The 19,646-nt window shown below is 48.7% G+C and overlaps 1 protein-coding gene across 2 annotated transcripts; it reads left to right on the top strand.

Annotated features, from left to right (window-relative positions):
• Positions 1–2,498: 2,498 nt before the first annotated feature.
• Positions 2,499–17,786, top strand: Znf707 (zinc finger protein 707). 2 transcript variants are annotated; one of them, XM_008834508.3, is made up of 4 exons: positions 2,499–2,764; positions 14,385–14,538; positions 14,981–15,094; positions 16,136–17,786. In XM_008834508.3, exons 1-4 carry the CDS (start codon positions 2,681–2,683, stop codon positions 16,972–16,974), a joined length of 1,191 nt encoding a protein of 396 aa, XP_008832730.1. In that variant the 5' UTR covers positions 2,499–2,680; the 3' UTR covers positions 16,975–17,786. The 2 variants fall into 2 exon arrangements, with proteins under 2 accessions (XP_008832730.1, XP_017653985.1); XM_017798496.2 differs by lacking the exon at positions 2,499–2,764 and adding an exon at positions 9,283–9,413.
• Positions 17,787–19,646: the final 1,860 nt, after the last annotated feature.

Here is a 19,646-nt window from a genome sequence, read left to right as displayed (position 1 = left end):
TTTAATCCCAGTGCTTGGGAGGCAGAGGCAGGCAGATCTCTGAGTTCAAGGCCAGCTTGGTCTACATAGGGAGCTCCAGGACAGCTGGGGCTACAGGGAGATCCTGTCTCAACAAGACCAAAAAGAAAAAAAAAAGACTTATTTTTGGCTCAAGCTTTATTTCTTTACATGTTGCACAGTAATTAAAAGTACCAGACTGGGGCGGGGGGGAGGTTTAGATAGATGGCTCAGCAGTTAAGAGCACTGGCTGCTCTTGTAGAGGACCTGGGTTTTATTTCCAGCACTCACATGGCAAATAACAACCATCTGTAACTCCAGTTCCAGGGGATCTGGCACCCTCTTCTGACCTCAGGCATTGTATGACATGGGTGCACTTACATGCAGGCAATATATTCATACACATAAAATAAAAATAATAAATAAAATATCAAAAAACCTACCAGACTGGTGTAACTAAACTTCTTGGATGTTTAACAACCATACATGGAGACCTATATGGTCAGAGAGACGTTTTGCCCCTTGCCCTCCAAGGTCAACCAAGACCCAGGGGACTATGAGGCATCTTTCAAAATGTCCTGTAACTGTGGTGAGTCACCTATCTTCTTGTTCAGGAAGGTCATAGAGACCTCACCAGATGGACTTGAACCAGTGTCCAGTCTACAGCGAGGAGGATCAGCACAGAGTGGAAATATTCCCTAATGCTTCTTAGTGAAACCACAGTTAAGCATGACCGTTGGCTTACCCGCACACAGATGAAATAACTGTTGTAAGGAAGACTCAGGAAGCTAGAGGCGCCTCCCAAACCCACTTGATGCTTGAGGATCAGACCCTCAATTGACCTTGAAAAAAAAGAGAAATTGTTAATTTGGGCCAACTGTATGGTGTTAAATGCCCCCAAAGAAAATACAGCCAAAGATTAAAGTGCGCAGTATGTTTAAGGGTCCAGGACATTGTGCTTCCCAGATATTAGACTTAAATTCCCACGAGATGTTATTTAGATGGTTCTCACTAATGATTTTCATCTTGATAAGAAAAATGCTACTCAGATATGACTTCAGACCTTGACCCAGTTCACCACTACAGTGCCTACCTGCATGTATGCATGTATATTTTATTATTTTTATTTTTATATGTGTATGAGTGCATTGCCTGCATGTATGTGAGTGCATCCGTGTCATGCAATGCCGTGGAGGTCAGAAGAGGGCTTTGGATTCCCCAGGAATTGGAGTTAAGGACCACAGTTGTAGCCGCCATGTGGGTGCTGGGAATCGAACCAGGGCCCTCTGCAAGAGCAGTCAGTGCTCTTTGCTAAACCATCTCTCGAGCCCCAAGACCACTATTGTTTTAATTCAATAACTAAATGATGTCTAATTTCCTTTCTATCTAAAAGATATTTGAGAGTAGATGAAACTTATTAAATACTAGTCTTTTCTTTCAAACCCTATAAAATTTGGAACTTGATTTCTGAAGGAATTCTAATCTTTTAATCCCACCACACCCTGTAAGACTTGTTTCAGGAAAAGGTACTGATGCATTCCTGACCCCGATGGCCTGGGGCTGTGGCGCTTCTCCCAGCAATTCTTGATTCTTTTAAATCAGCAAACCTGGAAAGACTGTGAGTCGGATCCTAGCCAATGGGAAAGGACACAGTTCTCTTGCATTAGGGGATAAAAGCCCATCACGCTCTGGGTCCTGTGTTCTTGCTGGAACTGACTACACAACACGCCCTTTGTAAAAGTAAAACCTGCCAAGCCGAGTTACTGTCACTTTGCCCGTGTGTTCTTTGATGGGGTCCTTGAAGAATTGCAAATAATTTCAAAAGAGGACCTGGGTTTGATTTCCAGCACCCACATGTGGGCTAACAACTGTAACTCCAGTTCCAGGGGATCCGAAACCCACTTCTGACCTCCAAGGACACTGCACAACATGGGTGTACTTACATACATGTAGGCAATACTCAAACACCTAAAATTAAAAAAAAATAAAGTATTTAAAAAGAAAAGTATTTAAAGTGTTTAAAAAAGAAAAATCAGCACATTACATGCAGTGAAAAGAGCTGATCACAGGACAAACGCTGTAGGATTCCGTTGCATGACGCATCTACAGCAGCTAAATTCAAAGGAACAAAGTACAATACTGGTGGCCCCGGCTGCTGCAGAGGACTGGAGATGGGTTTCCTGGGCAGGGACTTTCTGTTTTGTGGGATGCAAAAGGCAAAAGTGTGCAGGTTACAGCCACACTCAGCCTGTTAAAATGGAAATTATGCCCTGTGTACTTTATCATACAGAAAAGGGAAAAAAATTAAGCCCCCGGCCGACTGACCACCGCGCAGCCCCCGGCCGACTGACCACCGCGCAGCCCCGGCCGGCTGCTCGGAGCAGAGGGACCTGCAGGCGCGTTTCAGGAGGCGGGACGGGAGGCCCGAAGGGGGCGTGGCACGTGCGTGGCCTCCCGGGCGCGGCCGCGCGGTTCCTGTGGGCGTGTCTGCAGCGCACCACCGAGCCGCGGCTCCTCGCGCGGCCGGAAGCGGCTCCCGCCCGCGGTGTACTTCCGCTGGAGTGGAAGTCGGCGGGCGCGGAGCCCTTCCGGGGACCGCCGGAGCCGGCCTGGCCTCCGCTCCCGCGCGCCTGTCCCACCTGCGCTGAAGTCGCCCGAGTCCCGGAGCCCCAGCGTCCTTCCGATGCGCCCGCCTCCGGCTTCCCGGGAGGCCCGGCCGTCCTGCCGACGGGGCCGAGCTGCAGCCGCGCTCCGCCAGACCGCTCCGGTAAGTCCCGGGGGGTCCGCGTCCCGGGGTCTCTGTCTCCGGGGACTCCTGTGTGCCCTGCCTGCCCTGTCTCTCCGGGTCTCTGTCTGATCTGTCTTCCGTCTCTCCGGGCCTCTGTCCGCCCCTGTCACCCGGGATTCTAGTCTTCCAGAGGTCTCTGTCTCTGTCTCCCCGAGGTCTCTGTTGGCTGCTGAGTTGTGGGATTAAAGGCTGAAAGGATTAAAGGCGTGGGCTACCACTGTTCTTAATTCCCTTTTAGAAGCAGAAAATCTTAAGTTTTTGGGGTTCCCTTAAAATGTCTGTTGGCTGGTTTGTTTCAGACAGTCTCAGGTATCCCACGTTGCTGTGGGCAAAGCTCGTGTGATGGTTAATTTGTCGGCTGCACAAAACCTAGAATCACCTGGGCAGAATCTCTGGAAGTTGCTCTGTGGGCCTGTCTGGGCGGGGGGAGGGTCTCGATTGCCTTAATAGACACAGGCAGACCCAGTCAGAAGTTTGCAATACTTCTATTGTAGGTCAGGCTGGCCTCCAGAGACCCACCTGTCTCTGCCTCGGGAGTGCTGGGATTAAAGGCATGCCCTGCCTCACTTAACTATTTATATGAATCAGTTTTTTATTTTACTGTTCCCTTGATCTATGTCTTTAAATTTTATGTTTTTTTTTTTATGTGTGTGAGCTCTTGCACGTATGTATATGTACCATGTATGTGCCTGGTGCCCTCAGAGACCAGATGAGGACATCTGATCCCTTGGAACTGGAATAACAGGTGGTTGTGAGCTGGGCAATGTGGGTATTGGGAACCAAACCCAGGTCCTCTGCAGGAGTAGCAAGTTCTCTTAACTGCTGAGCCAACTCTGCACCATCTGTGTGTCTTTAAGTCACCATAGTGGTTGTGTTTTTTTTTGGTCTTTTTGGTCATTTTGAGACAGGGTCTCCCTGTAGCCCCAGCTGTCCTGGAACGCCCTATGTAGACCAGGCTGGCCTTGAACTCACAGAGATCTGCCTGCCTCTGCCTCCCAAGTGCTGGGATTAAAGGTGTGCGCCACCACCCTCCGCCATGGTTTTTTTAAAAAATATTTTATTTATTTATTTTTTTGGTCTTTTTGAGCAAGGTCTCCCTGTAGCTCCACCTAGCCTGGAACTCACAATGTAGACCAGGCTGGCCTCGATCTCAGAGATCCTCCTGCCTCTGCCTCCCGAGTGCTGAGATTAAAGGTGTGCACCACCACGCCTGGCTTTGGGGATGCAGTTTGTAAGGATGCAGGCTGGAAAGAGGGGCTGGAAGGGCATAGAATACAAAGACAGAGGGTTCAGGATTGGAAGGCACCATATGACCAGGTCACACAGGCCATGGCACAGACTGAGAAATCACTTATTCCCAGGAGTAAAAAAGGTGCCACCCCATAAATTTATCAGAGTGAATGGGGGTCACAAGAACACATGGGCTAGTCATTATCAGAAAACCAAAGCCCAAGAACTCACCGGACATTCCAGATCAAGGAAAGGCTGTAACCCCCTCCCCGACACCCTACAGTGATAAACACCTACATAAGAAATTCTTATGGTTCATTTTCGGTATGAGATGCATTTGGAGCTCATCAACAAATCACAGATAAGCGGGAGGCACTAGCTCCCCTTCTGTTGCCTGGGTGCTTTTTAGTTTACTTTAGGGTTGGAAGGCTACAATCTGCTGCAAGACTAAGCTACCAGAAAAGGGGAGATCTCCAGTCCCAGGAGGATGAGGAATTTGGGGTGGGGACTAAGCTAGACAAGCAGGAAGATGGGACCTCCTTGAGGAACTCAGCCAATGAGGAATTCGAGGCAGGGCAATGCATTTAGGAATATAAAAAACACTGTTTTGTATCAAATTGGCAGGCCAACCATTTTTGCCTTTTCTCAAGACTGATGTCAGACTTTACTAGGTTATAAAACAAACTTTTGGGGGCTGGAGAGATGGCTCAGTGGTTAAGAACACGCCGGGCACCCATGTGGTAACTAAAAACCCTCTAACTCCAGTTCCAGGGGATCCTGAAGCTCTCGTCTGATCTCTGTGAGCACTGCACAACATGGGTGCACTTACATACATAACATGCAGGCTATACACTCATACACATAAAAAGAATTTTTTTAAAATGTAAAAAAAACAAAACCTTGCTACTCAGTTTCCGTTCTCTTCTGAAGTGAACGTCACTGTTTTTCAAACCTAGCACTATGGTGGCAGTGGTGCCCACCCATCTGTCATGTGACAGACAGGCAGAGAACTCCCAACTATCCCAAGTGCTTCAACTTGGCTCACCCTGTGTTGACTTAGCCAGCTAAAAATGTGTTGTCCCATCCATTCACCAAGGGCTGGTCCTAACCATTTACCTCTCCAGCCGGACTCGACTCCAGCCAGCAGTCTGGTTCTACAGCTGCAGCACAGCAGCTCCCGTTCTCCTGCTTGTGGCTCTCACCTGCCTTTCTCTCAGGTTCCAAGCTCTGACTTCACTGTCCTCTCTACCCCTGTAAGTCATCCTGTAGCCTTCAGATACAGAGAGAGGGGAGACCGAGATGGTTGATCGCGGTCCTCAACTTGACTAGATCTGAAGTTAAAATGTGATCAGATTCTGTGAAGCAGGACGATCACCCTGAATGTTGTGGCACCTTTGGTGGCAGCCCAGACAAAAGGTCACAGCAGAGGCAGCTTTTGCTTTTTGCCTGCTTACCTTCTCTCACTAGTCTTTACCTATCTTGCTGAGGCATTTGGTTGCTGCTATTAGAACCAACTTCTTTGGGTCCCAACATAGATTGAGGACAAGATCCCCAGGAATACTCCGGGCCTTTAGCACCATGTTACCAACTGCTCAGTCATCCAGTCTCGTGGACAGAGCAACTACCAGATTCTCAGCACTACACTCCAGTGTGGCAGTCACTGTCAGACTACTCGGACCCTATCCTATAAGCCAATCTCCTGCTGCCATGGCACCATTGTGGACATTTAGCCCTCTGGAACAGAAGCGCAGATAAACTCTTTTTTAAAAAATATTTTATTACTTTTATTTTATGTGTATGTGTGTATTGCCTGCATGTAGGTAAGTGCACCCATGTTGTCCAGTGCCCTCAGAGGACAGAAGAGGCTGTCGGATCCTCTGGAACTGGAGCTACGGACAATTGTTAGCTGCCATGTGGGTGCTGGGATTTGAACCTGGGTCTTCTGCAAGAACAACCAGTGTTCTAACCGCTGAGCCATCTCTCCAGCCTCCAGATAAATTCTTACTTAAGTTGTCTTTGGCCATGGTATTTTATCACAGCAACAAAAGAGTAAGTCATAGAGTGGTAGAGTTTCTGGCATACAGAAGGCACTGGGTTCAGTCCCCAGCATCACAGAAAGGCCAGCCTGTAGTTAAGTACCATGCAAAGGGCACATCTCCTGGACTGGTAGTTTGTATTGTGGCCAAGCCACCTTGCAAAGAAACACAAAATATTTGGTTTATTTTTTAGGATCTGAGAATCAAATTTACCCCAGTTCTTTTTAATATACCCCCAGTGGACCACTCAGGCACGGTGTTGCATGCCTGTAATCCTAGCACTTGGGTGTTAAAAACAGGAGCATCAGAATTTCAAGGTCATCCTTGGCTACATAAATGAGTTCAACCATAAATGGGTTACATGTGAACAGAGAGGAGGGGGAGGGAGGGAGAGAGAACGAATATATTCCAGTGCAAGCCTGGAGGAACAGAAGGACCTCCCATGTTGAGGTGGGATAAGTGACCCTACCTAATGGGTCCCTCTAGAGGAAAGAGTCCAAAGTGTATGCAAGCCAGTGAAGCCGTGGCTTTCAGAAGGGGTGCCCCACCTTTGGAAGGAGCCTGTTGTGGAGATGTCTACAAGGGACTCTCACCTCCTGACTGTGGGGCCTCCAGTTAAAAGCAAGAACTCTGGGTGTGCAGTCTAGGTTTGGAAAGAGGAAACGTTACCAGAGGCACACAGTTATTCTTGGGAGGGCTGGCCTGAAGAGAACAGAAACTATGGCAGAGAAATACCTGCTGTAATTTGTGCAGATTTACCCCAGCCCACTGTGCATGCATTGGGAAGCAGGGATTGAGCTGAGAGGAAGGTGGCTACTGTGGTGCACAGATGCTTCTGGCAGCCAGGGAGGGGAGCTGAGCTCAGAGAGGAAAAACAGTTCTTTTCTTTTCTTTTTCTTTTTTCTTTTCTTTTCTTTTTTCTTTTTTCTTTTCTTTCTTTCTTTCTTTCTGAGGAATTCACTGCTTTGGACAGGGTATCTTGGTAAAATCTCTCTAAGAAGGTGAGAAATGGGAAGAAACTACCTTCTGGGCAGAGCAAGTGGCGGCAGCAAGACCAGGGGGAAGCCCCTGTTTGAGGTCAGGTCTTGGATTCACAGGAAGTTAGTTATATGCTTTTTCCTGGAGGATTGACCATTCCTATGACCATAAGTAAATTAAAGTCCTATCCCACCTAAATGAAATTGAAAGAACTGTCATTTTATACAGCATCTTTTTTGGTGTTTTTGAGACAGGGTCTCCCTGTAACCCAAGCTGTCCTGGAACTCACTATGTAGACCAGGCTGGCCTTGAATTCATTGTGATCCAACTGCCTCTGCCTCCAGAGTGCTGGGATTAAAGGTGTGTGCCACCACTCCCGGCCTTCCAGTCGTTTTTTCTTACTGGCTAAGTGTTTGGACCACCCTGTCTTAGCTTTCAGATCCTACCAAAATGTTGCCTTGGCCAGAGAAATCAGTTGCTAGGGGAGAACTTTTCCATTGTAGGTCTGTTAATGAGCTCATTCCCTCACACACGAGGGCTGGTCTAGTTTGCCTTCTGTTAACTGTGATAAACATCAGGACCAAAAGCGACTTAGGGGATGCATGGCTTTATTTCAGCTTTCAGTTTAGGTCACAAGCCATCATTGAGGGAACAAAGTCAGGATAGGACCACAAGGGGAGACTGGGAACTAAGAATGAAGCCACAGAGGAATGCTGCCTGTTAGCTCCCTCCCTGGCTCACGCTCAGCTAGCATATACCAGCCAGACCCACCTGCCTAGGGATGGTGCTGCCCATGGTGGGCTGGGCCCTCCCACATCAATCAGTAGTCAAGGTAATCCTTCACAGACATGGTGATAGGCAAATCTGGTGAAGATAATTCTTCAGTTGGGGGACGTTCCCTCTTCCCAGGTGACTCTATAAAAACCAAGACAAGGGCTATTGGAGTTGTCTGTAAAAACAAAGAGACTTGAATTTCATAAGTTTCCCCAGCCAGAAATCATGATCCTTGGACTTCAGTGGAGTCCCAAGGGGCTTGAGGCAGAAAGTTCCTAAGGAGACTGTGTCTGCCCCGTAAGGGTGCTGGTGAGTATGGAAATCTGATGAGGAATTGGCAGGCAGTGAGAGTCACCCGAGAGAGTAAAAACAACTTCTGGGCCCTAGCAGTAAAAGGACAGACAGGAAACACCACCTGCACCTGTGCCCTCAGGGCTGTGTGACTTCAGGAAAGTGCTTGGCTGCAGGGTTGTGGTCAGAGAGTCTGTTCTGCTCGTGTTTGCTGAGCCTTTGTTTTCCTCAGTTCTAGGGGCCAAGAAGTTAGCAAAGGGCAGAGGGGACGTTGCTGAACCCTTTGTATTAGCAGCCCATTGTGGAGATAGCTAAGCCTCGCCCAGCAGTAGGCCTGATACACATTGGAAGGGCAGAGAGCACCTGTGATCCTTCTAGGCCCCAGATGTTACTGCTTTTATGACAAGTTTCAACATGTATGTGTTCTGTTTTGAAACAGGGTCTGTCTTTGTAGCACAGGCTGGCTTGGAACACTGGAACTTGCTATGTAGCCTAGGCTGGCCTCAAACTCATGTAGTTGACTTGTCTCAGCCTCCAGAGTACCCAGCTTTAACATGGGGTGATTTTTTTCTTTTTGAGACAGGGTCTCACTCTGTAGCTCTGGCTGGCCTGGAACACTTTATGAGACCAGGCTAGCCTCAAACTCAGAGATCTGTCTCTACCTGCTGAGTGCTAGGATTAAAGGCATGTACCACCACACCTAGTTTTAAAATGACAAACTGTACCTGTTGAGGTAAATACAGAAATTGCATTGCTTTTCTCCATTGCCCTAGTAATTGTGGTCACTGCATTATTTTTGGTGAACAAATACTTATCCACCCTAGATAAGACACTGTGGTTATGTTGTCCATTTTACCTAACCTAGAGTCTCTTGGGAGATGGGCCTTTGGGTATCCTTTTTGGGGATTTTCTTCATTGGGTTAATTGAGGTGGGAAGACCCGCCCTGAACGTGGAGGGCACCATTCCAAGGCCCTGGACGGGTGAAAAGGGAGGTGAGCTGAGCACAGCATCCCTGCTCTCTGCCTCTTGACTATGGATGCTGTGTGATCAGCTGACTGAACTCCTGCTGCTGTCACTTTCCTCACAGTGTTGAAATGTAACCTAGAATTGGGAATGAAAATAAACCTTTTCTGCTCCAGGTTGCCTTTATCAGGGTATTTTTATCACATCCAGAAAAGGCACCAACAACAGATCAAAGAATGAGTCCACCCAAGGGCAACGTGGAGAACCAAAGGGCTTACAGCAGGGGCTACTCAAGACCAGATGCATTACTGGAGAATCCCATCCTGTCATGGGTGAAGACCTGACCTTGTGGAAGGTGCTTACCTTGTGAATTGTTACTCTGTAAAATCTGACATTGTAGAAAGAAAAAGCATGTTCACCTGTTTCTGTATCACGAATGGAGTCTAGTATTCGTTCCTGTCTGCCTCCACATACTCCAGCATTTCAAGACCTTGTGTGGCTGGGGGGCTTGATGGCTGATGGGTTGGTTCTGGTGAGCGTCTCATGACCTCTCCTCTTCCTAGGCGGTGTTAGCAGTCACATTACCACAGACTAGTCACTACTGTATTTTTTAATTTAATGTAATTTTTTGAGGGTTTCTGATAATGCTACATTTTGAACATACAAAGGGCACAACATGAATATTTTTCCAGAATATTTCAAAGGATGGTGCTAGTCTATCATTGTCTGCAAAGCACCTTCACATACTGTTACTTTGGTCATTTTGTCTCTTTAAGACACCACATGTCCATAGTTTTGTCCTGTCCTGAAACCAGGGGAAAGAGAGTCCTGTAGAGGGTTCTTAGTCTTATTCATAAAAGAATTGAAGAATGGACCCAAACAGCAGAAAGACAGACTTACAAGACCTGCATGACTGTAGCTGGTAAGAAGTTCTGTGGAGTTCTGGGTTACAAGGCAGGATTCCAAGCAGGAAAAATTTGCTACCTCATTAATGTACCAGGTATCCCACCCATCTATTTAGCATAACTTAAGGTGGACCTGCCTTCCTAGGGGTGGTTCTATCATCAGGTGATTGACCAGTGAGAGTGGAATAGACTAGGGATTTTATAGTCTTGACCAGCTAAACTTATGGGGCCTTTTGCTATTCTAACGTCACCCCCCTCTGAAGAGGTAACCCTAAAAATCTATTAGGGGTTAGATAAGAGCTCCTAAATACTTTTGACATTTTTGGTCTTTGGAACAGAATATGTTGCTAAGAGGCCCAAGGACATTTTGACTTTAGCCAAGAAACTGGCTACTTTGCTTTGGGGTCTTTTTACCCTAACTGCCTAGCCAGTTCCTACCTCCTGTTCTTATCACGCCATCCTCTGAAGGGGTTACCCAAATTGCCGATAGGAAATTGGGATGTAGACTGCTCTGGCTTCTTCCACGTTGAACAGGGACACAGGGTGAGGCAATTGGGGTACCCCTTCAGTGGGTCTATCTAAAAGGCTCCCAAATTGCATAACTCTTATCTGTAGGGAGAAAAGAAAATCCTTGACTGGTGCGTAGGAGATGTGGAGAAGTAAAGGCAAGAGTAATTAGCATTAAAAGTTCTAGACAGGGAACCAGAAAAAAGTCAGAACAGGGCAAATTTCAAATGTTCATATCAGAGTCCATTGGGATTTCTTGATGAGTGCTTCCAAAAGCATCCCTCTAGTGGGTTTCTCCTCATTTTTCTATTCTCTGCCAAGGCTGGACTCAAGAGGGATGGACTCAGGATTTGTTTTCAGGCACTTTGATAGCTGCTGGAGTGGCTAGAATCAGTGTCGGTTCCCTCACAAAGGCTTCTAAGAAGATAGGGGGAGAAAACAAATTTGTCCATCGTTTTAGAACAATAGCTGGTTGTCTCCCTTACCTACAGGTGGGCACTACAGTATTGGAGACCAAGATTTGAAGTCTTATATCTGAGCAGCACTTTCTGGTTAGGAACAAAATCATCAATGAGAAATAATTGTCTAAAATAACATTTTATATGGACTTAAGTCTGTCTGGGAAGTATAATCCCTTGAACTCTTAAAGAAATATACTGATGACTTTAATCTTTGGTTATACTTTTCTTTTGGGTGTTTAAGACTGTACAGTTGGCCCAAATAAATCAATTCATTTTTACTCTTAAGGTTGTTTGAGGATCTGTTCCTCAGGGGTCACATGAACTTGGGAGGAGCCCCTGGCTCCTTTCTTTTACCAGTTCCATCTATGTGAGGATAAGTCAAAGGTCCTACTCAGTTGTGACTGGCTTCACTTGGAAGCATGGAGGAAATGTTTCCTCTATGTTGACCCTCTTCTTTGTAGACTGGACAATGGTTCAAGTCCATCTGGTGGGGTCTCCATGGCCTCTCTGAACAAAAGGACAGGTGACTCACCACAGTTACAGGACATTTTGAGAGATGCTCCATAGTTCCCTGGAACTTAGTCGACCTTGGAGGACAAGGAGCAAAAACTGTCCTTTAAGTCCCTCTGACCAGATTAGGCCACTGCTGTATTGTTTTGCTTATTTTGTTGCCCTGACTACAGGGCCAAGGTTAAATCTGTTCCTTGATGACAGCTATGGGATGGTCTGTTGGGAAGACGTTCTCACCTGCAGCTCTGCTGCAACAGCACTTACTGTGTTGATTCATTTTCAAAAGGCAAACGACAAACTGGGGGAGTCATCATGATTTAAGATCAAGGCTGATGCTGTGCTCTTGATTAAAGGGTAATCCTGGCTTGGTGGGGGAGCTCTACTGCCCCAGGCCATCAGGTTCGGAATGCCTTTGGGCCTTTCCTGAAATAAGTCTTACAGTGTATGGTGGGGTTAAAAGATTAGAATTTCTTCTCATAAACCAGATTTTACAGGTTTGAAAGACTAACACAGAGTGTCTCCTCCATGGGGCAGCGCAGACATCTGTCAGTCAGGGACTTCGGATAAAAGCCTATGAGCAGCTGTGAGGTAGGGACCCTGTGCCTTCCTGTATGAGGGGAGATTCACATGTCAAACTGAGGAGAGATGGCTTTTGGTCAACCAGAAAGTACCTGGCCTTTCTCACATGTCAGATGTGAGCTAAGTAACAGGCCGCCGCAGGACACTACTGTAATGAGCATGCTATGTAAAAAACATAGATGAACATGTTTGTCTTTTCCCACCATGTCATTTTGACAGTAATTTGCCAGGTAGTTGCACTTCTGATAGTCTTATCTTAAATGCTAATACTAACTTTGAGACCACACATTACATATTACACAGTAAATACATCTGTATCTTGTCTACAGAGTGACTACCAAGGGGTTAAGAGGCAGTGTTACGGTCAGGCCCTGCCCTGCGCTAAGTTACTCCATGTTATGTGCTACAGAGATGTTTCAGACTGGGTCTTGCCAGGTAACCAGCAGCTTTTGACTGCATTTTGAGGCTGGAGGATGGCTGTGTACCTGGGTGGACCCACAAACAGCATCCATGACCTACTCAGAGCAGAAGGGTGCCATCCTATCGATTTACTGGTGTGAATTGAGACTATAGGGGCACATGGATGTATTACACTTACACAGACGCCAGGCCTGCCAGGTGTGGTGGCACACATCTTTAATCCCAGCACTCGGGAGGCAGAGGCAGGCGGATTTCTGTGAGTTCAAGGCCAGCCTGTATGCCTAGAATATCAAGAGCATATTGAAAAGTGCGTAAGACTAAAAAAAAAAAAAAAAAAAAAAAAAAAAAAAAAAAAGCCCAAGAACTTGTCAGACACACCAGAGCAAGGAAAGGAGATAACTTCCTCCCTCAGACTCCTTAAAGAGGTGGACCCTTACCATGTCTGAAGTCTCACGAGTTCATTGCTGTGTCTTCAACATTTTGTACCTCTTCTGTACCACATGTGTGCATGTACCATGTGATGTGAAGCTAATATTGGTAATTAAGTAGATGTGAATTGTTGCTCTGACATTGTAGAAGAACAGCAGTGTGTTCATCTTTCTGGCATAGTGTGTGCTCAGAACAGGCGGGAGGCCTGCTGTAGTTTACTTTTTTTTTAATTTTATTTATTATTTTTATTTTATGTGTATGTGTGTATTGCCTGCATGTAGGTAAGTGCACCCATGTTGTGCAATGCCCGCGGGGGTCAGAAGAGGCTCTCAGATCCCCTGGGACTCGAGTTATGGACCGTTGTTAGCTGCCATGTGGGTGTGGGATTCGAACCCGGGGCTTCTGCAAGAACAACCAGTGTTCTTAACTGCTGAGCTGTCTCTCCAGCTCTGTAGTTTGCTTTCAATTGCTGTGACAAAACACTTTGACCAATACCAACTTGGGGAGGAAAGAGTTTATTCAGCTTAAATCTCCTGGGTCATAGTTCATTGGGGAGCCCAAGGAACTCCGGGCAGGAGGTGGAGCACAGGCCATGGAGGAACACTGCTTACTGGCTTGCTCCCCTGGTCTGTGCTCAAGCTGCTTTCTTATGCAACACAGGCCCACCTGCCCAGGGGTGGCACCACCCACAGTGGGCTGGGCCCTCCCACACCACTCAATAATCAAGAGGATGCCCACAGACATGGCCACAGGCCAGACCAATGGAGGCAATTCCCCAGCTGAGGCTCCCTCTATCCAGGTGTGTCAAGTTGACACTAAAGCTGTCTAGCACAATGCCCAAGAAGCGAAGGTGGGAAATTGATAGGGATACAAGTATTAGTCTGTATTGATGAGGTCTAAGGGCAGGAGTTGGACCTTTCTTTCCTGGGTCTAGTGTGTCAGATAAGTTCTGGTTTTCCTGATAGAATTTTAATGCTCCCATGTGCCTCTGTCACCCACTTCATTCCAGCAAACATTTATACAATGGTACCAGAATAGCCAGGAAGATCTGCACATAGCAGTCTAGGGCTTCTTAGCCCCCAGCTCCAAACTCTTCCCCATTCCTCCCATAAACCATCTTCAGAGGTGTAGAAACCACAGGGTCAGGATTATCATAACAACAACCCTAGTCCTGGTACCAATTTTCTGTATTAGTTACTGTGACAAAAGAAATTTAAGGGAGAAGTTTGTTTATGCTCACAGTTTGAAGGGCTATAGCCCATGGTGGCGGCAGGAGTGTGAGGAGAGGTGGATGGTCATACTGTGTTCATGGTCTGGAAGCAGAGGGTGCTGGGGCTTGGCTGGCTTAACCCTTCTTCCTTATTATTAGATTGGAGCGCTAGCCCACACGATGGTAGAGCACACATGCCAGGGGGGTTAGACCTCTGGGCACACCTTTACAAACACATGCAAAGATATGCCCGGCCCACTTTCTGCACAGCGGGTTTTACTCTGACTCTCTCTCTTACTCAACAGACAGTCCTGGACCCAGCTGTGTGTCAGGTGCCAGTGACCTTCAGAGATGTGGCTGTATACTTCTGCAGGGAAGAATGGGAGTGTCTCAGCCCAAGCCAGAGGGTTCTGTACCGCAGTGTGATGCTGGACAACTTCAGGAGCTTGACTGAGCTGGGTAAGGGCTGCAGTGTCAGTCTTGGAGGCAGGTCCCAGCTAAGGGGCCCATGCCATGTCTGCTAAGGGTATGTCTTTTGGCTCCCTTAGAGGCAGCTCGGCATCTTTCCTCAGATCCCAGGGCCTTGTGTGGGCCTCTGCTAAGGGTATGTCTTTTGGCTCCCTTAGAGGCAGCTCGGCATCTTTCCTTAGATCCCAGGGCCTTGTGTGGGCCTTGTTACGTGTGTGTGTGTGTGTGTGTGTGTGTGGTGTGTGGTGTGTGTGTGTGTGTGTGTGTGTGTGTGTTCCTCCGGTGCGCAGGCTCCTGCTTCCAGACAGCTTCTCCAGGGGGCCCACAAGATCTGGCCTGACTGCTGGGTTCATCTTGTGAGGCCCAGAGCTGATCTGAGCCCTGACCCTGACATTATCCTCTACACAAAACACCATTTCTCACTTTTGAAAAGGATACTGTGGCCCTAGACCAGACCTTGTTTCTCGCCTGGAACAGTGGGATGAGCCATGGGTTGAAGACTGGAACAGACGTGAGTTTCGGGAAGCTCAGAAGAGTATCTACCCAGGTAAATGGGATGAAGGGTAGGCTGCACTTGGTTGGCCTGCCCTGTGTTTCCCGACACTGGCTAAATCCACTCTCCCTACCCCCACCTCCACACAGACGCTGTGGGAGAGTGGATGCAGGACTGAATCTGAGTGAGGGAAGTCCGTGAATGGTGGCCCTGCCTTTACCACTGAGCCCATTGGCACACATGCCGTGGGACCCTGCTGGGTAGATTGTTGAGGGAGGGAGGTGTGTGGGAAGGAAGGTAATGTCCTGGCACTGCTGTGATGACTAGGAGTGGCTGAGAGTCTGCAGTGACAGCTACTTGTGGGGCAGGGCCGTGTGTGCGCACGTGTGCGTGCGGCATAGATCTTGAATCCCCTTTCAGGTTTGTGGTGACAGGTTTTCTAGTCCATGTGTGTCTGCTCATTTGAAAAACTCTTTCGTAGCCTGTTGCTTTCCTTAAATATAGTGCTCCCAGCAATGGTCAGGAGGGTTTTCTTTTCTTTTTGCTGTGGTGGACATGAAACCCTAGGCCTTAGCATCTGCCACTGAGCTGCCCAGCCCTGGGCTTTGGTTTTATTTTGTATCTTCTGAGAGGTTGGGTCAAGCAGTAAATATGTGACTGGAACAAGCTGGTAGTCCTTGGGTCATGTGGAGCTAGCTGGCTCCTGTTTGCAGGGACACCTGGCCCAGGTCCACCTCCAAGTAGAAGCAGGCCCTGGTACATGAACACAAGCTTACTGAAGGTTTTGTTGGGCCATTTAAGCCACTCGCAGTATTCTGTTCCATCGTGTCTCAGTCCAGGCCCTGCCCCTCCTGTCCAGGCTAAGTGAACACTGGGGTCATTTGAAGTCTTCCACTGTTAGTGGCTTCAGCTCATCCCTGCACTGAACACGTTTCTTTTATAACTCTGACCACTTCTTTTTGACTGCCTGGGAAGGTTGAATTGAGTTGATGTGACACCTTCTCAGCTCTCCTTCACACTTTGTTGGATGGCTGCTTTATGACTGGGCCTGTCCCTGAGCCAGTCTATGTAAATGGGTCTTTTTTTTCTCCACAGGAGGCAGGAAGCCCACTGACCAGAAGAGACACTGTGATCAGCTGACCTCAGCCCAGGAGAGAGCCCGTCCGAAGCAGACTGGAGCCAAAAGAGGAGCTGCCTTCAGGAAGAGTGTCCTCCTTCCCAGAGCTACCTCTGGGAGGAAAGTGGACAAGCCTACAGCTTTGCAGGGCCAAGTGTGTGCGAAGTCCTACAGGAAGCAGCCGGGCCTCAGGGAGCAGTGCAGGAGTGGGGCGGAGGGGCAGCCATTCATTTGTGGTACATGTGGGAAAGCTCTGAGCTGCCATAGCCGGCTGGCTGCTCACCAGACAGTGCACACGGGGGCCAGGTCCTTCGAGTGCTTTGAGTGCGGCCGAACCTTCCGCTGGGTGTCTAACCTCCTGCGCCACCAGAGAAATCACACGAGTGAAAAACCCTTCTGCTGCGAGATATGTGGCCAGGCCTTCAGCTTGAAGGACCGCCTGGCACAGCATCGCAAAATCCACACGGAGCACAGACCTTATGCATGCGGTGATTGTGGGAAGGCCTTCAAACAGAAGTCAAACCTCCTCCGGCACCGTCTGGTGCACACTGGGGAGAGGCCTTTCTATTGTGATGACTGTGGCAAGACCTTCCGGACCAAGGAGAACCTCAGTCACCACCAGCGGATTCACAGCGGAGAGAAGCCCTATACCTGTGCCGAGTGCGGCAAAGCCTTCAGGTGGCCCAAGGGCTTCAGCATCCACCAGAGGCTGCACCTGACAAGGCGGTTCTACGAGTGTGAGCACTGTGGGAAGGGTTTTCGCCACCTGGGTTTTTTCACACGGCACCAGAGGACTCACAGACGAGGCGAGGTATAGGGGTGCCTGAGTACACCGCACCTGGCCATGGTGGCCTGGGGAGCTGCTGCTGCAGTTGCTCTCTAGCCTAGGAGTGTGTGGTCCTTGAATCAGCTACCTGGCACTCCCAGGGCTGAGAGGGTCTACCAGGAATGGACACGGGGAAAAGAAGCCTGAAGCAGCCCCAGCTCTGCTGCTCCTTTGGAGTTCTGTGCCTCTGGCTGTGTCCACTGAGGAACCTGTCCCTGTGCTGACTGTCCCTTGTGTGCACTTTAACGTCTCTTGAATCTCCCTCACCTATGCTTTTTGTTCTGCTTCCTGTCGTCTTGTTGATAGCTTTGATGCTTGTGCAGAAGGAAAGCCTCTGGGGGCCTGTGAGATAGCTCAGGGTACAGGCACCTACTGCCAAGCCTGATGACCTGAGTTTAATCCCCAGGACCACATACCGCAAACTATCCTCTGACATCCTATACTCTTGGGGTGTGGGACGGGATTTGGGGGTGTGGGTGCTCGTGCGCGCGCGCGCGCACACACACACACACACACACACACACACACGTAAAATTTAAAGAAGCCTCTGTAGCCATCAGGAGATGGCCATAGAAATGAGCAGCCTTGTGGTAGTGCAGGCCCATTAAGGGCTGAGAAAGCTGGATTCACTGCTGGGGGCCCTGGGGCATGTGGGCAAGCAGCCACAGATTGCACGGGACACGTGGGGGTGCTGAGTTTGTTCAGCACCCCATGACACTGTCTGTAGTGGTTTCTTCAACTAAAGACGTTGAGTGGCGATTGCATTTTGCTTCCATTTATTAAGGTTCATTAAAGTATAACCAGGAGGCTATTTCCCAGTGTGGTGTGGGTTGCTGCCTGGGGCTAGATGACCCTTTGCTCTTTCGTAGAGCTGTCAGTGCTGGATGGAGAAGGGGCAGCTGGAGCAAGCCTCTGCTTCTGGGCACGTGGTTGAAAGTTTGCTGCTTCTCAAGGATCCTGTTTCTGTGCACGGGGTCAGAAATCATGGAGATGACCACTGAGTAGGGCAGCTCTGCTCAGGGTTGGGACTCCCTGCTTCTGGGTCTGTTCAGCAAATAAGACCTCCCGCCCCTACAACACTACCACAGGTATGGGCTCTCTGCCCTGGCAGGTACAAGTACCATGGTACTTACCGTGTGGCAGGGGGTGCATAAGAGCTGGCTGACTCAGGTCTGTCAGTTCAACATGGAAAGTTCCAGAAACTCCTCTCCAGCTCTGTCACTGGTCCTCTAAATGGAACAATGGGATGTTCCATTGGGGGCCACCACCTGTTCAGAATGCTATGCAAGCCTGCGATCTAGTCACTGAGGCACACTGGGAATGATGGGAGTCTGGGACCAGCTCCACAGGAAGCAGATTTCACTCTTCACGTTGCCCCTGTGCACAGCTTTAGGAAATGTGACATCCAGGGTCCATTTACATTGGTAGACTATAGAGGGTACTTCCATCTCAAATCCAAGAAAGCTGAGCCCAAGGCAAGCCATCAGTCTCCCAGCGTGCTCACCAACTGCCCAGCAAGAAGCGGGCTCCCTGACTGCAATGTTTTAAGTGCTTCAACTCGCAAGTTGTATGTCAGTGCTGGAGGGCCCCTTACCAGAGGGGATGAACACAACAGTGACAGCTCCAGCTCCAGCCTGTCTCCCACCGGCTGTTTGAGATGCCAGTCCAGTTACCCCATCTGCAGCTGCCTCACCCCTTTGTTTTGCTTCCTGTCTTACTGTGTAGCCCAGGCAGGTTTTGGACTTGATCCTTTTTCGTGGCCTTCTGAGTGCTGGGATCACAAGCGTGTTACCATCACAGCCATCTGCAGTGTTTTTTTAATTTTTTTACCCCCTCATCTGCAGTGTTCTGAAGCTGCATTTAGTAATTGCTGCGGGCCCCCTGTCCCCAGTGCCTGTCACAGCCCACGTAACTTCCTGGGAAAACATGGTATTCATCCCAGCAGGCACCACTGACAGATCAAAGGAACAGTTCATTCAGGTGCAGCTTGGTGAACCAGTGTTTGCTTGGCTTGTTTTATAGGGGCGTCAGTGACTCCAGCAGTTGCATCCTGGAGTCCCACCTTCAATTAACACAACACCTCATGTACTCTAGAGTCTCCCAAGACCATCTGCAGCTGGGGCAGTTCAGATGCAGTTGGAGGCTGACCAGGGACTAGACTCTTAGGTCTGATGACCTGCCCCTTTCCAGGGATGTTGACAGACTTGATCTTGTGAGAGTGGCTGGGTAATCTGACTACAATGGTCATGTCTTGTGACCACAGTAAAATTTCAGTGTCAGGGCTGGGGAAATGGCTCAGTGGATAAAGGACTTGCTGTGCAAGCATGAGGACCCCAGTTTAGATCCCCAGCACCCATATAAAACTGGGTGGGCATGCCACAGATAAGAGTCCAGTGTCAGTGTTGAGATCTGGCAGAGGGTAGGTCTGGCTTCTGAATTGGTCATGAGGCCATCCTTGGGCAGCAGGAACACTGCCCATGGCAGTTTTGCAGCCCTGGAAGTGAACTGCTAGACCCTGACACCCTTCCAAAGTGGCCACACCATTCTGCATCCCCCCAACAATGGGTGAGTGGTCATGGTGAAGAACAAACCATCCACATGACCTCTTGGGTGAGGTCCCTCTACTTGGCCAGTTCCATCCAATCTTGTCCTAGAGACACCTG

This window comes from Nannospalax galili, unplaced genomic scaffold (genome assembly GCF_000622305.1).
Source record: "Nannospalax galili isolate Female #2095 unplaced genomic scaffold, S.galili_v1.0 scaffold717, whole genome shotgun sequence".
In the NCBI taxonomy this organism is placed as follows: Eukaryota; Metazoa; Chordata; class Mammalia; order Rodentia; family Spalacidae; genus Nannospalax; species Nannospalax galili.
The sequence above is the reverse complement of the archived record's forward strand: the minus strand, read 5'-3'. Positions and strand labels throughout refer to the sequence as shown.

Excerpts from the sequence above, each read along its gene's own strand:
- Znf707 (XM_008834508.3), top strand. The coding sequence starts at position 2,681 with ATGCGCCCGCCTCCGGCTTCCCGGGAGGCCCGGCCGTCCTGCCGACGG. Across the intron at positions 14,539-14,980 it reads CAGGAGCTTGACTGAGCTGG|GATACTGTGGCCCTAGACCA; the intron begins GTAAGGGCTGCA and ends ACTTTTGAAAAG. Across the intron at positions 15,095-16,135 it reads TCAGAAGAGTATCTACCCAG|GAGGCAGGAAGCCCACTGAC; the intron begins GTAAATGGGATG and ends TTTTCTCCACAG.